This window comes from Neodiprion fabricii, chromosome 3 (genome assembly GCF_021155785.1).
Source record: "Neodiprion fabricii isolate iyNeoFabr1 chromosome 3, iyNeoFabr1.1, whole genome shotgun sequence".
Lineage (NCBI taxonomy): Eukaryota > Metazoa > Arthropoda > Insecta > Hymenoptera > Diprionidae > Neodiprion > Neodiprion fabricii.
This window is the reverse complement of record NC_060241.1, coordinates 29,279,077-29,299,405: the sequence shown is the minus strand read 5'-3', so window position 1 is coordinate 29,299,405 and position 20,329 is coordinate 29,279,077. Positions and strand designations below refer to the sequence as shown.

The 20,329-nt window shown below is 40.1% G+C and overlaps 1 protein-coding gene across 1 annotated transcript; it reads right to left on the bottom strand.

Moving 5' to 3' along the window:
* Window positions 1–13,261: 13,261 nt before the first annotated feature.
* On the bottom strand, window positions 13,262–18,438 carry LOC124177338 (innexin inx7-like). The gene is made up of 6 exons (XM_046559638.1): window positions 18,031–18,438; window positions 17,506–17,596; window positions 17,344–17,416; window positions 15,671–15,848; window positions 14,996–15,524; window positions 13,262–14,912 (listed from the first exon to the last, which is right to left on the bottom strand). Exons 1-6 carry the CDS (start codon window positions 18,116–18,118, stop codon window positions 14,621–14,623), a joined length of 1,251 nt encoding a protein of 416 aa, XP_046415594.1. The 5' UTR covers window positions 18,119–18,438; the 3' UTR covers window positions 13,262–14,620.
* Between the last annotated feature and the right edge of the window lie 1,891 nt (window positions 18,439–20,329).

Genomic DNA, 20,329 nt, shown 5'->3' with positions numbered 1-20,329 from the left:
TAACGCATTGTATGTTATGCGGATGTCGCACGTGCCGACGAGCATTGTTCGTTGGCGCTCTTGTATTAAAATTATGCACATGATTTATTTTCACTTTTACACGTTTAAATAACGCTCTCTCTTCAGATTAACCGAACAAGCAACGTTAGGAGACTCCGTTTTTCCTCTGTTCTGTGAGATTTTTTTTCATAGTTCGAAATGCCTTGTAATAGCTGCACTTCGCTCGGTGGAACCTTCATTATCAACAATTATAAACTTCGTGCAGTTAAATTGCGACTACACGAGGGGAATTTTCCTGGAACGTAAATTCCTTGAAGTTGTTCACCTTCTGAGAATGATAAAAACTCTTGGCGCGCCGTGAGTATAGAAATTCAGGTGGTTTTTTGCTGTTGCCTGTAAACAATACAAAATCCCTTCGTCGAATACAATGTTAAAAGCAAGTCATTCGTACGACAAGAAAAATAAATTGAATAAGATATTTAGAAATTCATCGATCCCCGTCGAAGCGTATCGAACGATCGTTGTCAATGATTTTGCGACACGCTGTATTCGGTGTCTTTCAACCTGGTTTTTCACCTGCAAGACGCCTTCGGCAATGACCGGGGATCGAGTACGTGGGATCTCTCACGGAAAAAACCCCAAATTGGGTATAAATTCGTACCCCCAACTCATAGATAATGCTAATTTTCCATAAGAAAAAAGTTAGGGGTACGAATTTACACCCAATTTGGGTTTTTTTCCGTGAGGGATTGCTAAAATAAAGTCATGTTGCAATAGAAGAAATAAAAATCGTTTTACAATTATTTCAATACTGACTGGTAGATGAAAACCTGCGAAATTATGTTCTTTGTATCGTACATAATAACATGTAATTAATCTTCCGTGAATTTGTTTATGCAACAAATAATTCATACACCTTTTAACACTACAATGCAAATACTTCTGAACTCTGTGTTAACCAAACTTTGTAGCAAGTTTGGGGGATAAATACATTTTAATACGTATCTGCATAAGAATGATGTTGGAAGTTTAGGCTTTTGTTAACTTTTCACAAGTTTGAGAATTCATCCGGACGCAAAGGAATCGTCTGTGTGCAAACCTATTATGAAAGAAGACAAGTTTCAGTAATTTGTTAGTCACGCGTAATGCGGTTGGGTGCATCCTACGTGACTACGGGACATCATGCCACGAACCATAAAACGAATACTTCCACACCTACTCATATTACACCAGCTCCGATCAATTTAAAGCACCGCAAACGATCGACAGAATGGAGCTTGTATACTTATCTGGTTGAGAGGCGGGAAGTGTAAAAACGAACATTTTCGATAGCATGTTCCGCTGATAAATATCTTATTGTTAGTTGAAAAAAAAGGCACTAGTAAGCCTGCTGTATCAGTCTGGCGATGGATGGAAGGTCTCTTGACGAAGGTCGTCTATAAATACAAATAGTCTAGCAATGACGAACACTTCATTTGCATCGATCATAGATCTTCTACCATTTCAGGTACATACACATTTTAACATACAAGAATTCTCATCGAGATTCGACTCGTTCTGAGCTGCAGTTGCTGCCGGTGTTTTTTGTCAACTTTAGAAAATGCTTCATTCGTCAGGCTGAAGTAAATCGTAGTATAAATGAACTTCGGACTCTGTTGGAAGATTCGACACGTAAACGCAGATGAAGGTACACCTTGCAGCGGTTAAATCATTCTGATAGTGCAGCCATACTTGGAATATGCTTTGCAGTTTGGTGCACTAGAACTAGTAGAAAATACACTCTAGGTATAATATAAGCTAACAAATAATATGCACACAGTGATTTGACAGATTTCGTTATCGCGTATAACGTCACTAGGCTCGTTTCATCGATATGTAATTTATAAGTTACTGCGTAGAAAGTGAGACGTCTAATATTTGATTTTCAATTCACACCGCGATGCGTATACTAATTGCGAGAGTGAGATCGATTCTGAAACGCGGTAGTGATAAACGTAGCTGAACAAGTCGTTTAGATTGGGCAACAAAGCTAAACAACTTGTCCAACTATCACTTCCGTTTCAGAATCAATCTCTCTGACAATGAGTAGGTATACATGACACGCCAATAAGGAACTAGACGTGAAAATGGAAAGCTGGCACGATATGCTTGCGGACGGGGATAAAAAATATGACGAAACATTACACCAACTGCACGTGGCGTAAATTGTGGTATAAAATAAGCGCCCCTTGATCGCGCGAGTAAGCTTTGATACGTGAGCCAGCTGAAACGATTAACGGTCACGGAACCGTGAATGATAATTACGGTATTCCAAGGATCTAGAAATTTGGAAATACAGTTGGATGGAATCTGGCTTACCGACCGTGGCCTCGTAGGTACCTACCTACTGCCTACCTATCTGTATCTCTGAGTGAAACGAAACGAATCGGCAGTCAGTCAGGTATTCGAAATCGTCAAGGTTTTACAACCTGATTTCACGCTTGCCACCTGAACGCTTTCGCCGGCTTCCTTGACTTTTTATTATTTCTGTTCGCTTCGGTTGGCCACGCCGCTTCTCTACGCTTCGTTTTTACCCTCGATTCCACGCCGCGGAAATTGTCACTGAACTAATTTTTGTTTTATAACTTTTTCATCCCAACAACTTGGTTTTTCCTCCAGTCCGAGTGAACAACATCCTCGATCTCCGCGTATTTGTTACACAAATTCGGCGAATACATAAACCGACGGAGAAAAAGATATCGCGTATATGGCACCTGATTTCGTCTACATTGTGCTATTTACATATCAATGTACAACTTCCAATCCAAATCAACTGCGTATCGTGGTACCCAAGGAACTGATAAGAGGGCTTATTCTGTTTTATTCATTGATCTGATGTGTAATCATCCTTTCAAATTTGAAGGCGCGGAAAATTTTGATACGGAAATATGGAAATCAGCAGGCCAATTGATATGGGTCTTTTTCAACATATGCGTCATAGAATCAAAGATAAAATAGGAGACACGTGTACGCTTCGTTTGAAAAGAATTACTTTTCACGTATTTCTTTGTATTCCAGTACGGAAGAAAAATATGATGAAAAACTATGTACTGGTTTAAATTTCGCGTTATACTTTATCTGCGTTGTACACCGGCTCAAATGGATTTCAATCGCTACCGTCACGATGTCGTATAAATCGTCAGTCGCGTCGCAACGCTCTCGAATTCTTTCGGTGACCCGAAAATACTATTTGAATTGACAAAACTATCGAACAGATATCGCTAAATATTTATGATACGCTACGAATAAATACTGTAAGAACAACGTGACCATGTACTTTATGACGAGTAGAGCGTACGAAACGGTAAGGCACGATAAGACAGTGCGGTTGTACGGTTGGACGCCGATGGATCGAGCCAAAGCAAAGGAAACGGGAAAAGAGTAAGCACGAATACACTTATTGTTAGCGACAAGAGATGAACCATGTTAAATGGAGTAAAGTACCAGAGCGAACGCTTGTATACAACAAAGTGGAGTGATGCAGTCAAGTGGTTGAAACTGGGTGTGAACTACATTTCAAAAAGCCCCGAGCCTGCAGGTCGCTGCAGTGGAAGATGAGGGTGTTCGAGATTCAGCCATTCGATTTCATTCAATTAGCAAGAATCTTGACCCACATGTCGAGAGGGAAAAAAAATTGAAATCGATGTAAACCTGTTTCCTACGGAGGCGTTTGAAACTGGTTCACACCCACAGATTCTGGATGAGATTGAGTGCCAAGAGGACATAAAATAATACTAAAAAAAAAAAAAAAAAACACGAGTAGCAAGCTCTTTTTATAATTAATTACGTCAATAAAAGTCTGTATCCGAAATATTTCATAAATTTTCCTCCGTTCACTCCTCGCCCACCCACACGGGAAAAAACCTGTTGGGCTTACATGCGCGAAGGAAATATGGATAGCACTTTTTTGGAGTAAAAATTACTTCGATCAACTAAAAAAGAGCTGTCCACATATCGACCGTCGCGTATGTAAATGTGACAGTTCTTTTTTTCTCCTTGTAGAATTTGTAGACTTATTGTTAGCTAAAATTATAATTGGAATATACATAAGTACCTAACAAACTGTGCATTGACCTCACTCTGGATTTTATTGTTTATCTGTGGTCACGGCGGTTACGTGTCGTTGATACAGGCCAAGTGTAGTAGAGCTCGACAAAACAGTTGTTACACAGATTCCGGTATCGACTTTGCATTACAAATACAGACTAGAACGGTGTATACATAGAGCAAAGTTTAGAGCATCTCCTTTTCCTCCGGAAGGGCTCTTCTCGAGACGTATATTTATATATTTTGAATTCCTAACGTAGATGAACATACGTTGCACAAGTGGTGCAACATCTTTTAGCATACGGTGTGCCATTCGTGTTACGTCGTCTCCACAGCGTGTAATTAATAATGAAAGCGACTGTGTAAAATACCACCAGACCATACCGACAGACAGACTAGCGGCTAAGATAATGTACATTCTAAAGTACACGATTATTATTATGGAGCGCAACACCATGCGGGGCTCGGAACTCATACGCGAACGGTTTGAGCAGGCTGCAGTTATTGCTTGAATTGAGTGAGTTCACTGGCGCGGAACTCGTGGAGGTCTGATCGCCTCCAGATAAGCAAAGACGCAAAGAAGAAGAAGAAGAAGAAGAAGCAGAAGAAAGAAGAACCGAACGAGTGCACGTTCGAACTTTTCAGGGTGCTCGACACGCTAGAAGCCAGCTAACGATGGATTTCGCTCAAGCTTATTTATGCTTAGAACTTACAAACAATTCCCGTCACGTTTTAGCTGGACACGCACAATCTCTTCAGCAACGACCGATGACGTACGTATACCTACGGTTTATCAGAGTAGGCACTGATGCTCGTCGCGCGCTTCGACCGACGCTATCCGGTCAGTCTTACAATGAGACCATCTGTCAGCCAGTCTTGATATGCTTTTGATTCTCTGCCGAGAGTAGAATAATACTGTGGCACGTTTTTGTCCGGCATTTAGAAGCAATCCGATCTACCAACCGTGCGACCGTGTGATTTCAGCACGCGTTGGTCATTACATGGGCTTCGTTTTTATTAAGGATACGTGAAAAACGAACGCTGCACAGAGTTATTCGGGTCGAGTGGGTCGAGTGGGTCGAACGTCGAGAGTAGTTCAGTTTTTTGAAAAAATTCTGTAATTTTTTAAAAAGCAATATCCCACATCTTGCCTCGATACTCTGTAAGGTGTTTCTAAGCGCTCTAACCATGCGCGTCAAATTGAAAATAAGTTATTAGTTTTTAACATTTTACTCACAACTGGCTAGAATGAATATTTAACAAGTCTTTACATGGACACGACTGCGTAGAGCGACGTTTAGTTGTAGAATGCACAAGGTGAGGCACGTACATCGCATTTTGTCAAACGCTACACACTATAATTAATTAGAGCCTAGAGCGTGTGTAAATAGTCCCTTTCTTTGTGGATACATATAGATTCTTTCATAAATTACCGTGTTACCAAGCCTAAAGCGTTTACTCCACGCACAACTTGCACGTCCTAACGTTTATTATGCGTATCTTCGTACGTAACTGTGAGTACAAATAATGGATCTCGACTGACGCCGGCTATTACATATTCCAAACTTTGAACCTTGGATCATAGAACGCCACAAATATTGACACCCCGTATAAATCTCAGTGAAGAGTGATATTCACAAGTCACAACAACCGCCGTACACTTTCTGAACCTTATGATTCGGTAAAAGCCTTGAATCTGATACTTCAAAAGTATAAAGTTCAATGTCGTTCGTTTTACTAAAGTATACGGTTATCTCGTTACTTACTACCGCCCGCTTCGTCCGCCTCGTTGACATTTATGGACTATAAAACTGTATTTGATATTCCTGAAGTTAATTTTTTCCTTTTCCGCTTTAACGTCATCAAAAAAACATCGATCGGAGGGTCACTCTTTCCAGCAGCCCATATAATAGATTACGATAATATCTTATCGATATCTTTTTTGTAGCCGAGAAAATCATCTCAATTTACATAATTATCTAACGCTGACATTATCTTCCCCCCTCTCATAAACGGGTAAAAAGTATTGTCAAATGAAACAAGCTGCTACGAGACGATTGGTTCGATTCAAACCATGAGGCAGGCGCATCTTTCTCCTGTCCTTAATTTATAACCAGCGACTGCAGACGAACCGATGAAGGAGGAGAAACGCGGTCTCTTCGCCGTCAACTTGTCATAATTTTTTGTTCTTGGCCGCCCCATGCCAAGCGTGATATGAACTCAGATCACATATGACGCAACCAGTGCAGGAATTACTGAATCTACGGCTTGGCCACTGTCGCAACGTTGTGCAAGAGTGGATAAAAACTAGGGTACAGCAGCCAAAAGTGAGTTTGGTGATTCGAAAAACGAAGGCAGCGGGTATTCGTGCGGTCGGAGGCTACAACGTCGAAGGGGGCCGGATTTTTGACAAGACCCTATGCATTAGGATATTGGATACTGCAGGGGTTGAAACCAATCCCCACAGCTGTCCGTAGTTATTATTTCAGCGGCAGGGGCGAGTGAGAAAATTTTACCCTGGTGAAAATGATTTCTACGATCTTCCATGAATTGCTAGAGAAATTGGATAATTTCGTACAATTTTTTATCAATAATTGTAAGATAGTTTCTCATAAAAGCTTGGAAATTTTCATGGAAATTTGTATTTTTTCAGTAAAAAATCCACGAGACACTAAAATTAAAAAAAAAAATGAACAATTCTTCGTGATAACTTATACATAATTGCAATTTTTTAAATTCAATTTCAGTAAAAATGCGTAGTCGTAGACATTTTCTCCAGGGTGGCTTTACGGGGTGTATTTGAATGTTCGCATGTAACTTGCTCGTAGCGGTTTTTGTCGTCTCACAGAATCTTACATGTTAATTGTTTACATTATGCTGTGACACGATGACCAGCTTTATAACGAATATCCGGAGATGGAAACTTCCGGAAACTTCGTCCGATGACAATTGCAGTGAGCAATTGGTTTACGGATTACAAATACTACATCCCGTCAAATAAATTGGGAAGGTTTTGTAAAATTTTCATGATTTTTCATTGATTCTAAACGTAATGATTCAAGTAAAAGCAGAAACTATTTTTTAATATATACTTTAATATTTTAATAATACGAAAAAAAAAATTGAATCCAAGCGAAATTTGTTCCCATTTCGTTACCGAGTTCGCTGATCTCGAGTCTGAAGTGTAATTTATAATAATCGCAGAGTGTATACTGTAGTATGATGAAACTTCAGCGGATAGACGCGTCACGTGTTTCTGAAATCGAATTTTTGGAACGCACTATATTTAAGAAAATAAGTGAAAGATGCATATTATTCAAAATAAATATTATCAAATAAATAAGTATTTATAATTTACCTTATGTCTTTCGAGGATTCTTTCGTTGACTATAATGAAATTTGATTATCCGAGTAACGTTGAAAGCTCATAGAATGCCGAAAAAAGGTTGACAATTAATCATGCGGAAAGTTTTGGAGTCGAAGCTTTTTATCACTCCGAAGTACCGTTCGAACCATGTTCCGTTGAAATGGCAGACTTTAGAAACACCCGATATAATACGTGAACATCCGTTACAGAGAAACAATCAAATGATGCCCTTGACGCTTTGACTTCCAACATTCTCCTCCGTTTTGCTAACAAGCAAATATTACCATGGAATTAAAACGCGCATGTGTGTAACGTATATACCGCAGGTAGGTACACGTATTTACCTGACTGACATCAACCAGGTAGTACTGTAACTCAGAAAATCCCTGTCGAGGTACGCAGACAGAGCAATAAGTGTTCGTTTCCTTCGTTGTCCTATTGGGTACCTTATTTTAGAACTCCAATTGTCAACAGATCCCGCTATTTCCGTTTTGGGCATGTTACGTGCGCATTGTTGACACCAACTGTCAGCAATCCACGACTATAGACGTTGTACAAACATACCGGGGGCTTAACGAATAACATATTCATATGTAATTTATTTATTCGGCTGTTACACCTGTAGCGTAAATATTTTGTACGTTTAAAATTGCCGGTTTCGTATGAGAGTCCATAATTGACAATACAGGGCGTTATCTTGATGATCGAACCGATCGCACCGTTACGACCTCGATCGGTGATTATAATCGTGGTACCGACCTCTCGATTCTTGAATTTTTTTTTTTCTTTTTTCTATTCAGCCATTTAATTACTGCATACCAAGTTTCTCTCCCCCGGGCTGTCGCAAAATGTGAATGCCCGTACGTCGATACTACCTTTCGAAAAGTAATTATCGAGTAATCAGTTTAAAATTCTAATCACGGACTCGGGTAACAGCTCTGCACGGATTGCGTATACCGATTTCTGTAAAAGAGCCTTTCCAACGCGTGTGATTATACTCTTTTTACCGACGTGTGTCAAGTCGGTTGTCATGCTGGTTTAGATTGAGAACCACTGAGGGTCAACTACGTTAAGTTAACGCTATGAGCACTAGGCATACCTACGTGCCATGTCAACACTGGCAACGGGCTTCTGTGAACATAATTCGAAACGCGCGTTGCTTCGAACGAGGCTCTAACAATAAGGCGCACTATTTATTTGTCTACCGCGACCGCCTAGTCTATTTTATCTGCAGTCACATGTTGCCGCCACAACCGCAAAGAAATAACAAATCGACATTCGCGACTAACCCCAACTGAGTGTTTCCGTATGATATGAAGGAAACTTAACAAGTAAGGTATCCCCTTAACTGAACCGCAAAGTAGAGGTGAAAGGATGTACTTGAAACTTCAAAGGATAGAGTAATTCGTAACATGCAGGTTCGTCATACATTTTCTGTTTTACACGCGGAAATTGTTCCACTTTGTACGCGGAAACATTTTTGAATCGTATAATTTTATGCTGTACACGTTTTCACTCGTATGTCTTTCGTTCTGCATACTAAAGGATACCGATGATAAAGAACTTGACAATTTTATAAACTAGTAACAATGAGCAGCGATATTATAACGTTACATTTTTTTAAACTCTTGCCAAATCTCTTGGAATTATCTCTCGGTCATCCTTGCACAACTTCTGTTGCAGCATGGATGCGATCCCCAAAAGGGTCACGTATGGAATACGCAATCAATTGATCAAAGTTTGAACCTACTCTAACGACCGTTATGTACTCCGGATTATTCGACCTGAAGTTCATTCAGCCGTAAATTAACGTTTAAACACCTAAAAGACCCGTTACCCCTGGGTATTGAAGTCTAGAGACAAGGAATGTACAATCGCACTCTCCCAAGAACAGTTTGACGGGACAAGAACTCTACGAAGAAAGACAGAAAGTATTATACATCCGGTTTGTTACGTACTCACCAGCTTGTCCGCAACTGTCCGGAAAAGCTAGTCGTCTGATTTTTATCTTACATATTTGATACAATTCAAGAGTGATAAAGAGACTTTACCAACTGGAAAATTTCTGAATCAACGTTATGCTTTTTGCATTTCACTTAAGAACGAGAACGTATAATATCGTAATACAGCGTAAGCTAAACATGCAGCAACCATAAATAATAAATCTCGTTTCTAGTACGTTACTTCTTACATTCTACGGCGTTCTGTTATTACGAATGATTTCATCTGGCTCATTGTTTCTAGAATGCCGTCGGATTCCAAGTACACGTGGTCAAAGTTGTAGACGACTCAGCGTCCGCATATCTAACCGACGTGTGTGACGAATCCATTAATGAAATTCCTACTCAACTGATTTTAACATTAATTCGTGACCATTCTAACTCAAAATATCTTGACTATTGTTGAGAAATTTTATTCGCGCGTTGATTGGCTGGGTCCTGTTAGTCATTTGCCGTTTCGTTGACCGGACTGTCATCATTTTGACCGTCAATGATAGAGCAAAGGATGACGAGAGTATTACGATTTGTGTTAAGATTTTTCATTCGAGACAACATAAAATTGAGGTAACTAAGAATACATTTGTATTGATAATTTTCGTGTTGCGGTTTGGACGGCTGGAATATGTTGGTTTTCCTTATTGTTAAAGTTAACAAGACAAATTGGCTCTCGTGTACGATTGACAGATTCAAGGGTTTGTGGTTTTTGGTTTATGTGAATAAAATATGTTGCTTTTGGCGATTTTCAAGTTGGCAACACGAATTCATTTTCAAGGAGGATTGAGTCGAGTTGACAAGAGTTGAGTAGACTTTTTCGTGCTTACTTGACTAACTTTTAGAATTGAATTTAATAAGTTGAAAATGAAAGAGTACAAGAAAACTGTCATCCAGTTATGACAATGATGTTGAGAAAAAACTTTTACGTACAAAAAGGGCCAAAGAAAGCCCAAAAATTAATCGTAATAATAGAAAAATCGTTGATTTTAATTAAAACAAAGAGAAATCAACCCATGATACTGGCAGAGATGATGATAATTTTGATTAATTAATTATATGTGGCCTGTTCACCAAGCGGATTCGAACTTCTCAACAATCTAGTCGGGGAAAGCAATGCACAGCTAACTCTGCAGTGTCAGCGTGTACCTCTATTTTTTACCCTGTCACATCGTGGACTTCGGACATCCTTGATGCCATCTTGAATTTGAGAAATTAATTGTACATCGATAATATAGCTAGACCGGGAGCTATAGACGAAAATGAAGATTGTATCTCTTGCTTAATTGTTTCTGAATTGAAAACGAATATCACAGTGTTCTTTGTGGATTACGACATGACGTTTGACTCTGTAATTTTCGGGGATGTATTGGACGACAATAGCGATATTGTCATACCAAATTTGAATAATGGATTACTTTGCTTATTTCGTGAATCTGATTCCGATAAATATTTCACAAAAATCGTACTAACGAGTTACCGATGATTTACTGTATAACAAACATTGATTAAAGAACAAATAAAATATACGTACAAAACGACTATTATACATATAGTAACATTGCATAGTAATCGTTGACTGGTAAACAATCAAACTACAAATATGACGTGGATAGAGAGTAAAACTTTTTTACATTTTCTGCAGCAGTTAATTCCTACATTATCAAGAAAAATTAACATTGGAAATACATTTATACTTACTACGAAAGTAGTAGAGGGTATCGTGAGGATTCGTGAATGCGATCAACTGTTAACCAATACAGACTATTTCTCAACCTTTGGAAAGTCACGAATTCTCATGGTGTACCACGTAAACTTATGATATCGTCTTTAAGCGGAGCGAGCTTTGAATCAACTAGTACTATAAGAACAGCTCACTTCTTGGTGACGATATCGCACATTCCAATAGTCAACCACATTTTCGTAGATTGTTACTTATTGTATATGAGAATCTGAATCATCGCTGGGATGCTTGAATATTGAATCACAGCAATTCATTGTTGTCCTCAACCAATATTTCTTTATTGAGGACGCGCAAACACTGAGTATAAAAGTAAGCCGAAGAAGCCAATACAGACACTCGGCTGGTATGGAAGGTCATCGTGATCAAATTGTAAAATTATCGAATTTTGTCAATTTCATCTGTTTCAAGCAGTGTTCACAGTACTTTCGACGATAATTGCTCTTCGTGTCGTTCGAACTGTGATGTAACTTTTCACCACAAAGTATCGCTCTTCTCAGCTTTGAAGCTGCGATCTCACGACATTACTCGCCTGCCTCTTTGTTATCGTTCCCATTTGGAGTAATTTACGGTACAAACTCTGAAATTAAAAATCTAAGCATTGTCCATGAAGTTATGTATCGACTATTTCTAATTTATCGAGGAATCATCTGGTTTTAAAGCTGAAACCCATTTTGACGGTCCTTTTTCTTTGCCCATACTTACCTACATCGACAAAAATGCACAAGCTGCAAATGGCCGATTAGATTTTTCAGCACACCCTGTACGGATTCGCAGGTATATAATCTACAGGCCTGACCTCCGGCTGGTCGTTGTGCACGGAGCGTCAAGTTTAGCAGGTACCGAGGATCCGGGTGCCTGCGTACCCATCATAAACTTGTACCTACATGCATTCATTCTCCCAAGACGTTTTATTGTCAGGTCATATTTCGTCGCGACCGAGTCTGACGACCAGGCACGTATTCGTCCTCACACTTGTATATATGTATAATACTGCATACGAGCAACTGTTAATAAAAGCTCTAGTTATTTGAGCAGGCTAAGTGACAACGCCCCCCTCAGTTAAGGCCCATATCGTCTGTACCACGATTATTCAAGTAATGCGTGTACGGCAGGCAGTCGGTACAGCGCTTAGGCACATTCGTCCTGCGAGCCGGGAGAAATTGAAAATTAATACGAGACTATCACTGGCACGTGAAAATTGAACGTTGTTTTTAAATAGACAAGTAATCAAAGTACAGTAGAATCATTCGCGACTAGACTGAAGGCAGCATGACGAAAGATTCAAATCGGCCACCCGGTAAATAGATGCATTTTATACCTGGTGGACTATTCATTCCAGGCAAAGCGGTTCGTCTGTGCCTTTCAAGCTAGGAATTGTAAAACGACCTTTTCCCCTCCGTACAACACCGATGCACAGCTGCTGGCCACATTTTCTCTGTTGCAAGCTGCAGCGGAGCAGCTTTGTCTAGCTGGTAGAAGACTGGTTCGGTGTCGCCTATTTTTCGAGATTTGTACATATGCCGTGCAGACGATACTGCGGAGCTCGGAGGCGCTGGCAAATTAAATTCTGTTCAAAATTTATGGAAGCACTTGTATTAAAGGTCAGGAGCGAAGGCTCAGACGTTACAACATCTCGCATATGGATAATGATTGCGTAATGAAATATACCTAATCAAAAAACGTCTTACGTTTATTAATAAATAATATATATTGCATACGGCCAGATGGAATCTAATGCGTGCGTGTTGGTTTTTTTCATTTCGTTTTTTATTACAACGGTACTTGACACATACACAGCTATTGCGCAAGGCACGCGTCCTTTCGATGTGTCACGCAGCTTGGCTAATGGCTAAATACGTTCACTCGCCTTCTGGTATTTACAAATGGAACACACTTTACCGCTCTTGGAGAGGTAATTAATCGGATTGAAATTTTTTATAGCTGTAAAACTACGCATTGAACACTCAAGGGCCGTTATATACATAGATACATCAACATTTTCTTCACACCTGGGAACGATATAAAAATCGTTACGTACTAACGAGATTTGGTCGATCGAATGGGATATTTTTGATGAACCGAGTTTTCTCAATGACCTGTTCGACATCGTAGCTTCGTTTTACACATACACAGCCAGTTTGCATCCGTCTACAGTTTTTCGAAGTATATTCAGCTGAGAGTCAGGATTTGTGAGACTCCAGAGATTTGAAGTAGACGTCCTTTTCTTTACCCTTCTCTTCGTTCAAGCGGGAATGGTTTCTGGATTACACGTACGACTATTATCTCTTTTCTTTCCGAGGAAGCCTTTCTGCTGGTTTGATTTATCTCCGGAGGTAGAAAATTTATAAGATGCTTTCCGTAAAGTATAGACCGGACACGTAGTCCAGAAATTTCTTTGGATTTTACCACGAGTATTCTCGCAGAATGTCATTGGCGCCCAATTCAAGAACATTGCCACCACTTAAGTATCATTTCCAATCATAGTCAAGAAAGTGCAGAAGGCTATCTACGTATCACCGAATTGATAATAGTATAATATAGCTACCATGTTCTCCCAAATTGTCTCTTCTGATTTTACCTGATTATACCAATGTAATCTAATTGATTTTAAATACGGCGAGCGGCGAAAAGGTTTCAACGAGAAACATCGTCGCACTTTGAAAAGACCCGTTCTTGACGTTTAGACGCAATCGTACTAATTTTTTATAATTAACGAATGCGAATAGCATTAATTTCAGTCGATTGGGGTACCGAAGGGTGTCCCGCCCTAGCGGAACCCTGAGAAGATTTCACTTCTTCATTCCGACACTTAGCCGCCGATGGCGCCTTCAGTTTTAAAACGGGTTTTACCGGAACAAGAGGTTCTCAACCTTGAAATGATTCGCGACACTGAATGAGATGAAATTTAGTTCCTCCGTTGTACTATATTTCAAAGTTTCATCGCACCAACGGCTGAACTTTTGTACCGAGAAAAACGCCACACTGTAATCCATATCTTCGTTACTCGTATAAAACACCTCAAGCGATAATGTCACCAAAGATATGTAAATAGAATGCTACCGATACTGGAATGAAAAAACTCGCAGCACCGGGAAATCCGCCTGTAATAAGTATGTACACGTACAACGAGAGAGTAAGAAAGAGAAAGACGTCTAAGCAGAGAGAGCCACGAAGCATATAGCTGAGAAGAATCCGTGCTGAAAACTATACAAAAAAAAAAAAACGGCGATATCGGCTAATGAGCAAGATATCTCGATTGCGTATGGCACACTTTGGGTCGTTTATAAAATACCGTATCAGATCTGAACCGGTTCGAAACAGGAGCGATCAGTTGATCGATAACTACGTCGAAATCTCGCGTCATTTATTTCCCGAAGTATAAACCAGGCTTAACCATCTAGCGGAATGCCTTTCACCTGGGAGATGTTCGGCTTAAGCCTGTTTCCGCTGGTACTCGTAAGTGGGCAGTAGCTGGCCCTCTTCCTTGTCCTCCTCCGGGATAGGCGGCAGGGGTTTTTCGTACCCCTCGCCCCGTCGCTCTTGAAGATCTTCGGCCAGCTTTTCAAAGAGCCCCTTGAACACGTGGTTGTCAATATTTTTCGCAATGTAGTAGAGGAAGAGCCAGTCGCTGAAGTTGTACTCACGAGTGACCGTGAGCACGTTCCAGGGATTGTTTCGCCCGGGACAGGCCATCGTGAATACCATTTGGTTGAACTTCTTGCTCCTGGAATTCGATGAGTCATTTAGAAAATCAGAGGACCCTGGTCTCGCCGGAAGGTATGCGGTCGGAATTACAGTTACACAAACCTGGCGTGCAGTAGCATGGTTAGAATTCTCCACAGAAGTCCTAAGCCGGTGATTATCGCAAGAATAACCAGCCAGAACCATAAAAATATATAAATTTTCTCGTTGACAACGTTCAACGCCATGACGCAGAGCGCGTCGTGCCTCTGAATCGTTCCGGATGGACCGTATTTGCGAAAATCGCACTTTGTCACCTTCGGAAAAACTATGTCCAGCACGTCGATTTCGTCGTCAAATTTGTCCTTGGCTACGCCGTGTCCAAGACCCAGAAATGCACCGCCGAGAAATACGTCCGTGGCGTAAATCTGCCCGAGGACGTTGATGAAGTTGAGGACCTCGCACATACCCAGGTAGTAGGCCCAGGGCCGGTTCACGTGGAGCCGATTGAGAAATGCAGTTCTGATAGTCTGCAGCTTTTGCTCAGTGTCGAGACGCGAGGGGATGGTCAGAGTATCGTTAACCGTTATCGCTTCGTCTCGAAGAGACAAAGAAGTCAACTTAAGTCCAGCTACGAGAGCCTTCAATCTCCCACCTGAAACCGATTCACCCGATTCACGGGTTCAGCTAATTCGAAAAACATGTTTTCCTACACCGAATATCGTAGGTGTTGCTCTGTGTATTATCAGTACCAGGTTACTACGAAGCGATTGAACCATCAAAGAAGAAAATATCGCTAACCTTCTTTCGATCTCCAAATGTAATGCGGTAGGTAAAAAAAGATTGCTTGAAAAAATAGAATAAAAGGAACCCATTGGTAGTACGCGTGATGGACGACTGGATCCTCATCGGTGACGGGACCAACTCCAGGATGCGGTAAAATTCCCTCGTTCACAGCATCCAAGTCCATGTGTTTCACCTATGTACATATATTAGTTATAGCGATTCATCGGTAGGTCGACGAAGAAGTTTCTTCTCTTGGGTGATATAATGAAGTTGATATGTCATCGTGAAATGGTGAAGCGGCAGTTTAGATACGGTAAATATATTTTTTTAAATCGGAAACCACTGCGTGTCTTTATCTATTTGTGTCGCCGTAAAGTGGGCGCTATCTTCGGCGCGACGACAAACCGATTAAAGCATATGTAATAACCGTATAACATGCTCTGCGATGAACTTACTCCGCCCAATTGAACATCGATTGAGACTGTCTTATTGTTAGTCATCGGAATCGCATGGTGCATATTCTTGTGTAGACATACCGACTTCACAGTATTAAGGAATACTTTCAAGTACAAATCATATCAAGAGTCCCGCGGTTTGTACATTGGGATCAAAAATATTTTTACTATGCTATGACGATTTATTTTTAGCTGACAGCTATTATATTTTTCCTATCGAGGTTGTCTGATTTTTTGTTTTCTTTCGTGATGAACTTCACATACGAATTGAGTTCCAACATAACTACAACCCACACGTGTAACTGCTTGAGAAGTCGAATTATCGGAGACTCAATCTTTAGGTATATGTACAAGGGGGTCATATTTGTACGGGAAACAAAAGGAACTCTTCAAATTCGTGTAATCATCACACGATAGAAAGTAGACAACATTATTTATTTTTTATCGATATTCTCAGTTCTTTTGTATAAACTTCACAGGCCACGCACCAATTTTACTTATACGTCAATCTCTGGTCGGTAAATATGAATATTTTTTCATTCGGACATACCTAAATGTACCTGCTCAGAATCACAGCAAGCTTCACGAGAAAACAGTTTCAACACTTAAACGCTATTGAGCCAAGTTTCTTAGCTGAATACCAAAAACTATTTGCCCGCGTCATCTGTTCAATCCGACAAGGTTTACACGCTGCGAGACTTTGGCCTGATGTAATCAACTTCCCAGTAAGCTCTCCTTATAATTTGCATTTAATTAATATCCTTCTACAGCGTTTCCGTTGAAAAGCTACGACCCTCACAATCGTGGCAGATGTGATGCAACTATCGTATCGAGTGATGTATTCTACGACTATTTGAGGCTCTTACGAAACCATGGTGTATTTGACGTGATATTAATTCTTATCTACTGTTTACCGGCGCGACTCCTTTAGAGGAAAACCGTTAACTGCAAACACGATTTATTTGTATACGCGGTTTGCAGTCCCTTCCGAAAATGGCCTATCGCAAGGATCGCACTTATCAAATCAAATACGGTAGCTCATGAACCGCCAGGACTCCGTGAACCCATCGCGCTAATGAAAGGGCCATCCTGCAGCGTTCAACACGGGACACAGAGATCCATCGAATAGTTGAAAGGGACCCACTACACCTAATCTTAACGAAACACACGTAATACAAAATTAACGGCCATGAACGCCTTATTTATCGCGAGTATCTGTGATAGTTCACTTACCACCGTGAAAGTCGATGTGAAAAAGCAGTAGGTGTCTATAACATGCGGTGGTATCGCCAGGTCAGCAATGCATCTAAATTTTTTGGAAAGTTACTTGAATCTGCTTCAATCGTCCGGGCTTCAATAATTGTAACAATGAACAGTTGAAACGGCATTTAATACCTTATATGTTCCCCGATAAATTGCCTTGAACACACCAGCAACGATGCCGCTAGTAGTGCCAAAAATGTTGCCCGGTAGTGTAACTTGAAGACTGAAAAGATATGCACAAGTGTTTTTACAACAACATTCTTAGAAATCCTGAGCGATTTAACGTACTAGAATTTGCCATTTCGGAAGATCAAAAATATTGTTTCTAGCGAAGTTTTAAACAACACTCAAAAAGATATAAGTCGTAAAATAACGTTGATATTTATTTTGAATATTGTTTCATCCTCAAAGTAGTTCGAAGAATACCAAATCAATAAAATCGAGCGCAAAATCTTGCGAGGGGATAAATTGTCACATAAGGTAAAATCATTTCATCACGAGCTACGAATGTGAAACTCTTTTTTCTCATTTAACGTAATTTTTTCTTACAATCCAACCACGATACGTAATAATTACTATTTACCGACTTTTATTTACCCTGTGATTAATTGACCATTTATTCGCTAATAAATTACGTTAATGGCTGTCTCAATTTACCAAGATTGTCGATAGACACGGCGTCCTGTGTGACTTTCAGTTTCACATGGTCTTTCAGGACGGAGAACGTCGCCAAAACGGTAGCCATTGTTGAGGCGATGGATGGGCTACTGCAAAAAATCCGTGCTGCCTAAAATACAATTGTCACAGCTCGTCGGTTCACCACAAAGTCCTGCGATTGTTTCCTTAGTCCTGCTATCTTATCCCGAAAAGTAACACGTCTACCCGTGTCTACCGACGTGACGTCGGAGTGCTAAACACTTGAACAAACAACTGGAAGGTAGGTAGACGAGGACGTCTCAACTTACTGATTGGACTCAAACTGAAGCAAGAAAATTTTATTTGCCTTATCTCTTCAACGTACACTCCCACCGACACTCACTGTTTTCAGAACACCGGCATACCTTTATCCGTATATCATTTTAACACCCAATGATAGGCTTCTATCTGCGGTAGATGTAAGCTTCAGTGTTTTTAAACACACACCTTACAGCGATAAGCCTCCTTGCGTGAAATCATGATTCATTGTCAGAGTTTTCAGCTTACTTTGACGTAATTTTACTGAAAATTTGAATTAAGACAATATTTTATGCTTTCTCAAATTTTACAGAGAGATCGTTTACTCTGAAGAATCCCCCACCGAGCCGTGCAACACTTGTACCTCTCATAGTGACTTAAATTTATTTCATTTATAACAAATCGCACATCAGGCAACCGTGTTCTACAGTCTGAGTAAGATTTTCATGAAATGAGTTGCCAAATTTTTTACTTATTCCACTTTTGCGTATAATGTCACACCTTGTTTTCACCTTAAAATCTCGGAATTCCTATTTCAAACAAGTTTTGGAGTTAATTCTATATTGCTTGCAGCAAAGGCAATTGTCGGTAAAATTCCGCCTAAGAATTAAGGGTTATTGTTTTCACAAAGGTAAAGAAATTCAAATCAGACATTTTTTTTTTAATGCCCCAAGGTTATGTGACGTAAAAAATACAACACTGTACAGAATAGTGGTTACAATCGATTGATCTTTATGTTTAAAAAGCACAAGTCACTATACTTTTTTCAGTGCGAAAAATCAAGATATAGTTACGTAAAAGATTATTGTGTAGAAACTTTATATTGCTCAACATTATATGTACGGCCGAATTTATTACTACGAGTTACCACCTCTCTCAAGTGAAATGACGAAACCGAACTCCGAGTCATGCTCGCCAAAATTGGTGGGCATGTGCCCAAAAATTTGTCCATCCGTGAATGGAACGCCTCGGGTAAAATTTTCAAATCTTAAAGTCGGAGATAAATTAACGAGAATAATAAATCTGTCTTTCAACGTATATTTTTCATTCGTTGGTAAAAGGAGCAAGCTTAATTGTACCCGCATAGCGGATTTATGTGTCAGGGTAATTCGATCGACAATAATCGATTTCTGGCACTTCGCGGAATCCAAATTCGCGTATTATCGCCCCATGGCATTGAGGTGTGATTCCCTGAATTTCTTAATCGTTACAAGACCCTGAGAGACGCGACTATAACCTTGCAACGAATTGTGATTACTCTACGATTACAGACGTCGATCAGAATTTTCCGGACGTGAAAGATAAGGTTATCGCCACCTGACACGTAGGGTATGACAGGTCTCCCACCTGTTGGATTCGTTCCACGAACAGGCATCAGGCATTTCAATCACAATGAAATGTCTGTCACTCGAACTCCGACACGTAACGTAGTCGCAGTACGCATGAGCGAACAGTTCTGATCCTGGGAATCGCCACGCCTTCATCGCGGTATTCCAATTATGCGATTTCCCTTTCTTCACCCGCGGTAAAGACGAAGCTTTGCCATTTTAACAGGATGGGCGTAATACTGATGAGAAGAAATGTTACCGATTAAAAAATACCTCTATTTCAGAAAAACAAATACTTACTTGATGCCAGAATCGACGAAAAAATCTACGAATAAATCAACCGACAGTATAAAACAACGATGTCATCGCGATGCGATTAGATTTATGAACCGGAACGAAATCGTTGTGATAATCTACGTGAGTTACGGCATGCTTCAATAGGACTGACTCCGTCCCGCTTCGCCTGTTGCATCAAGGTTTAGGAAATTTCGAAACAAGAATTTACTCGACCGCAGTTTGAATTGTATCAACTTTTATCACAACTTATATTTTTCGAGAACTAAGCAAGTTATTGAGAAACGAGAATTTTATTCTTGCGTCGACGAACTGCAGATAACAAACGTGCAGCGTTATAATGTACGTCAAAACTCACGAGAAATTCTACCTCTTTAATA

Coding starts and splice junctions, on each gene's coding strand:
- LOC124177338 (XM_046559638.1), bottom strand. CDS start 18,118: ATGGCTACCGTTTTGGCGACGTTCTCCGTCCTGAAAGACCATGTGAAA. Junction 15,849..17,343: donor TCACATCGACTTTCACGGTG/GTAAGTGAACTA, acceptor ATATGTACATAG/GTGAAACACATGGACTTGGA. Junction 15,525..15,670: donor CATTTGGAGATCGAAAGAAG/GTTAGCGATATT, acceptor AATCGGTTTCAG/GTGGGAGATTGAAGGCTCTC.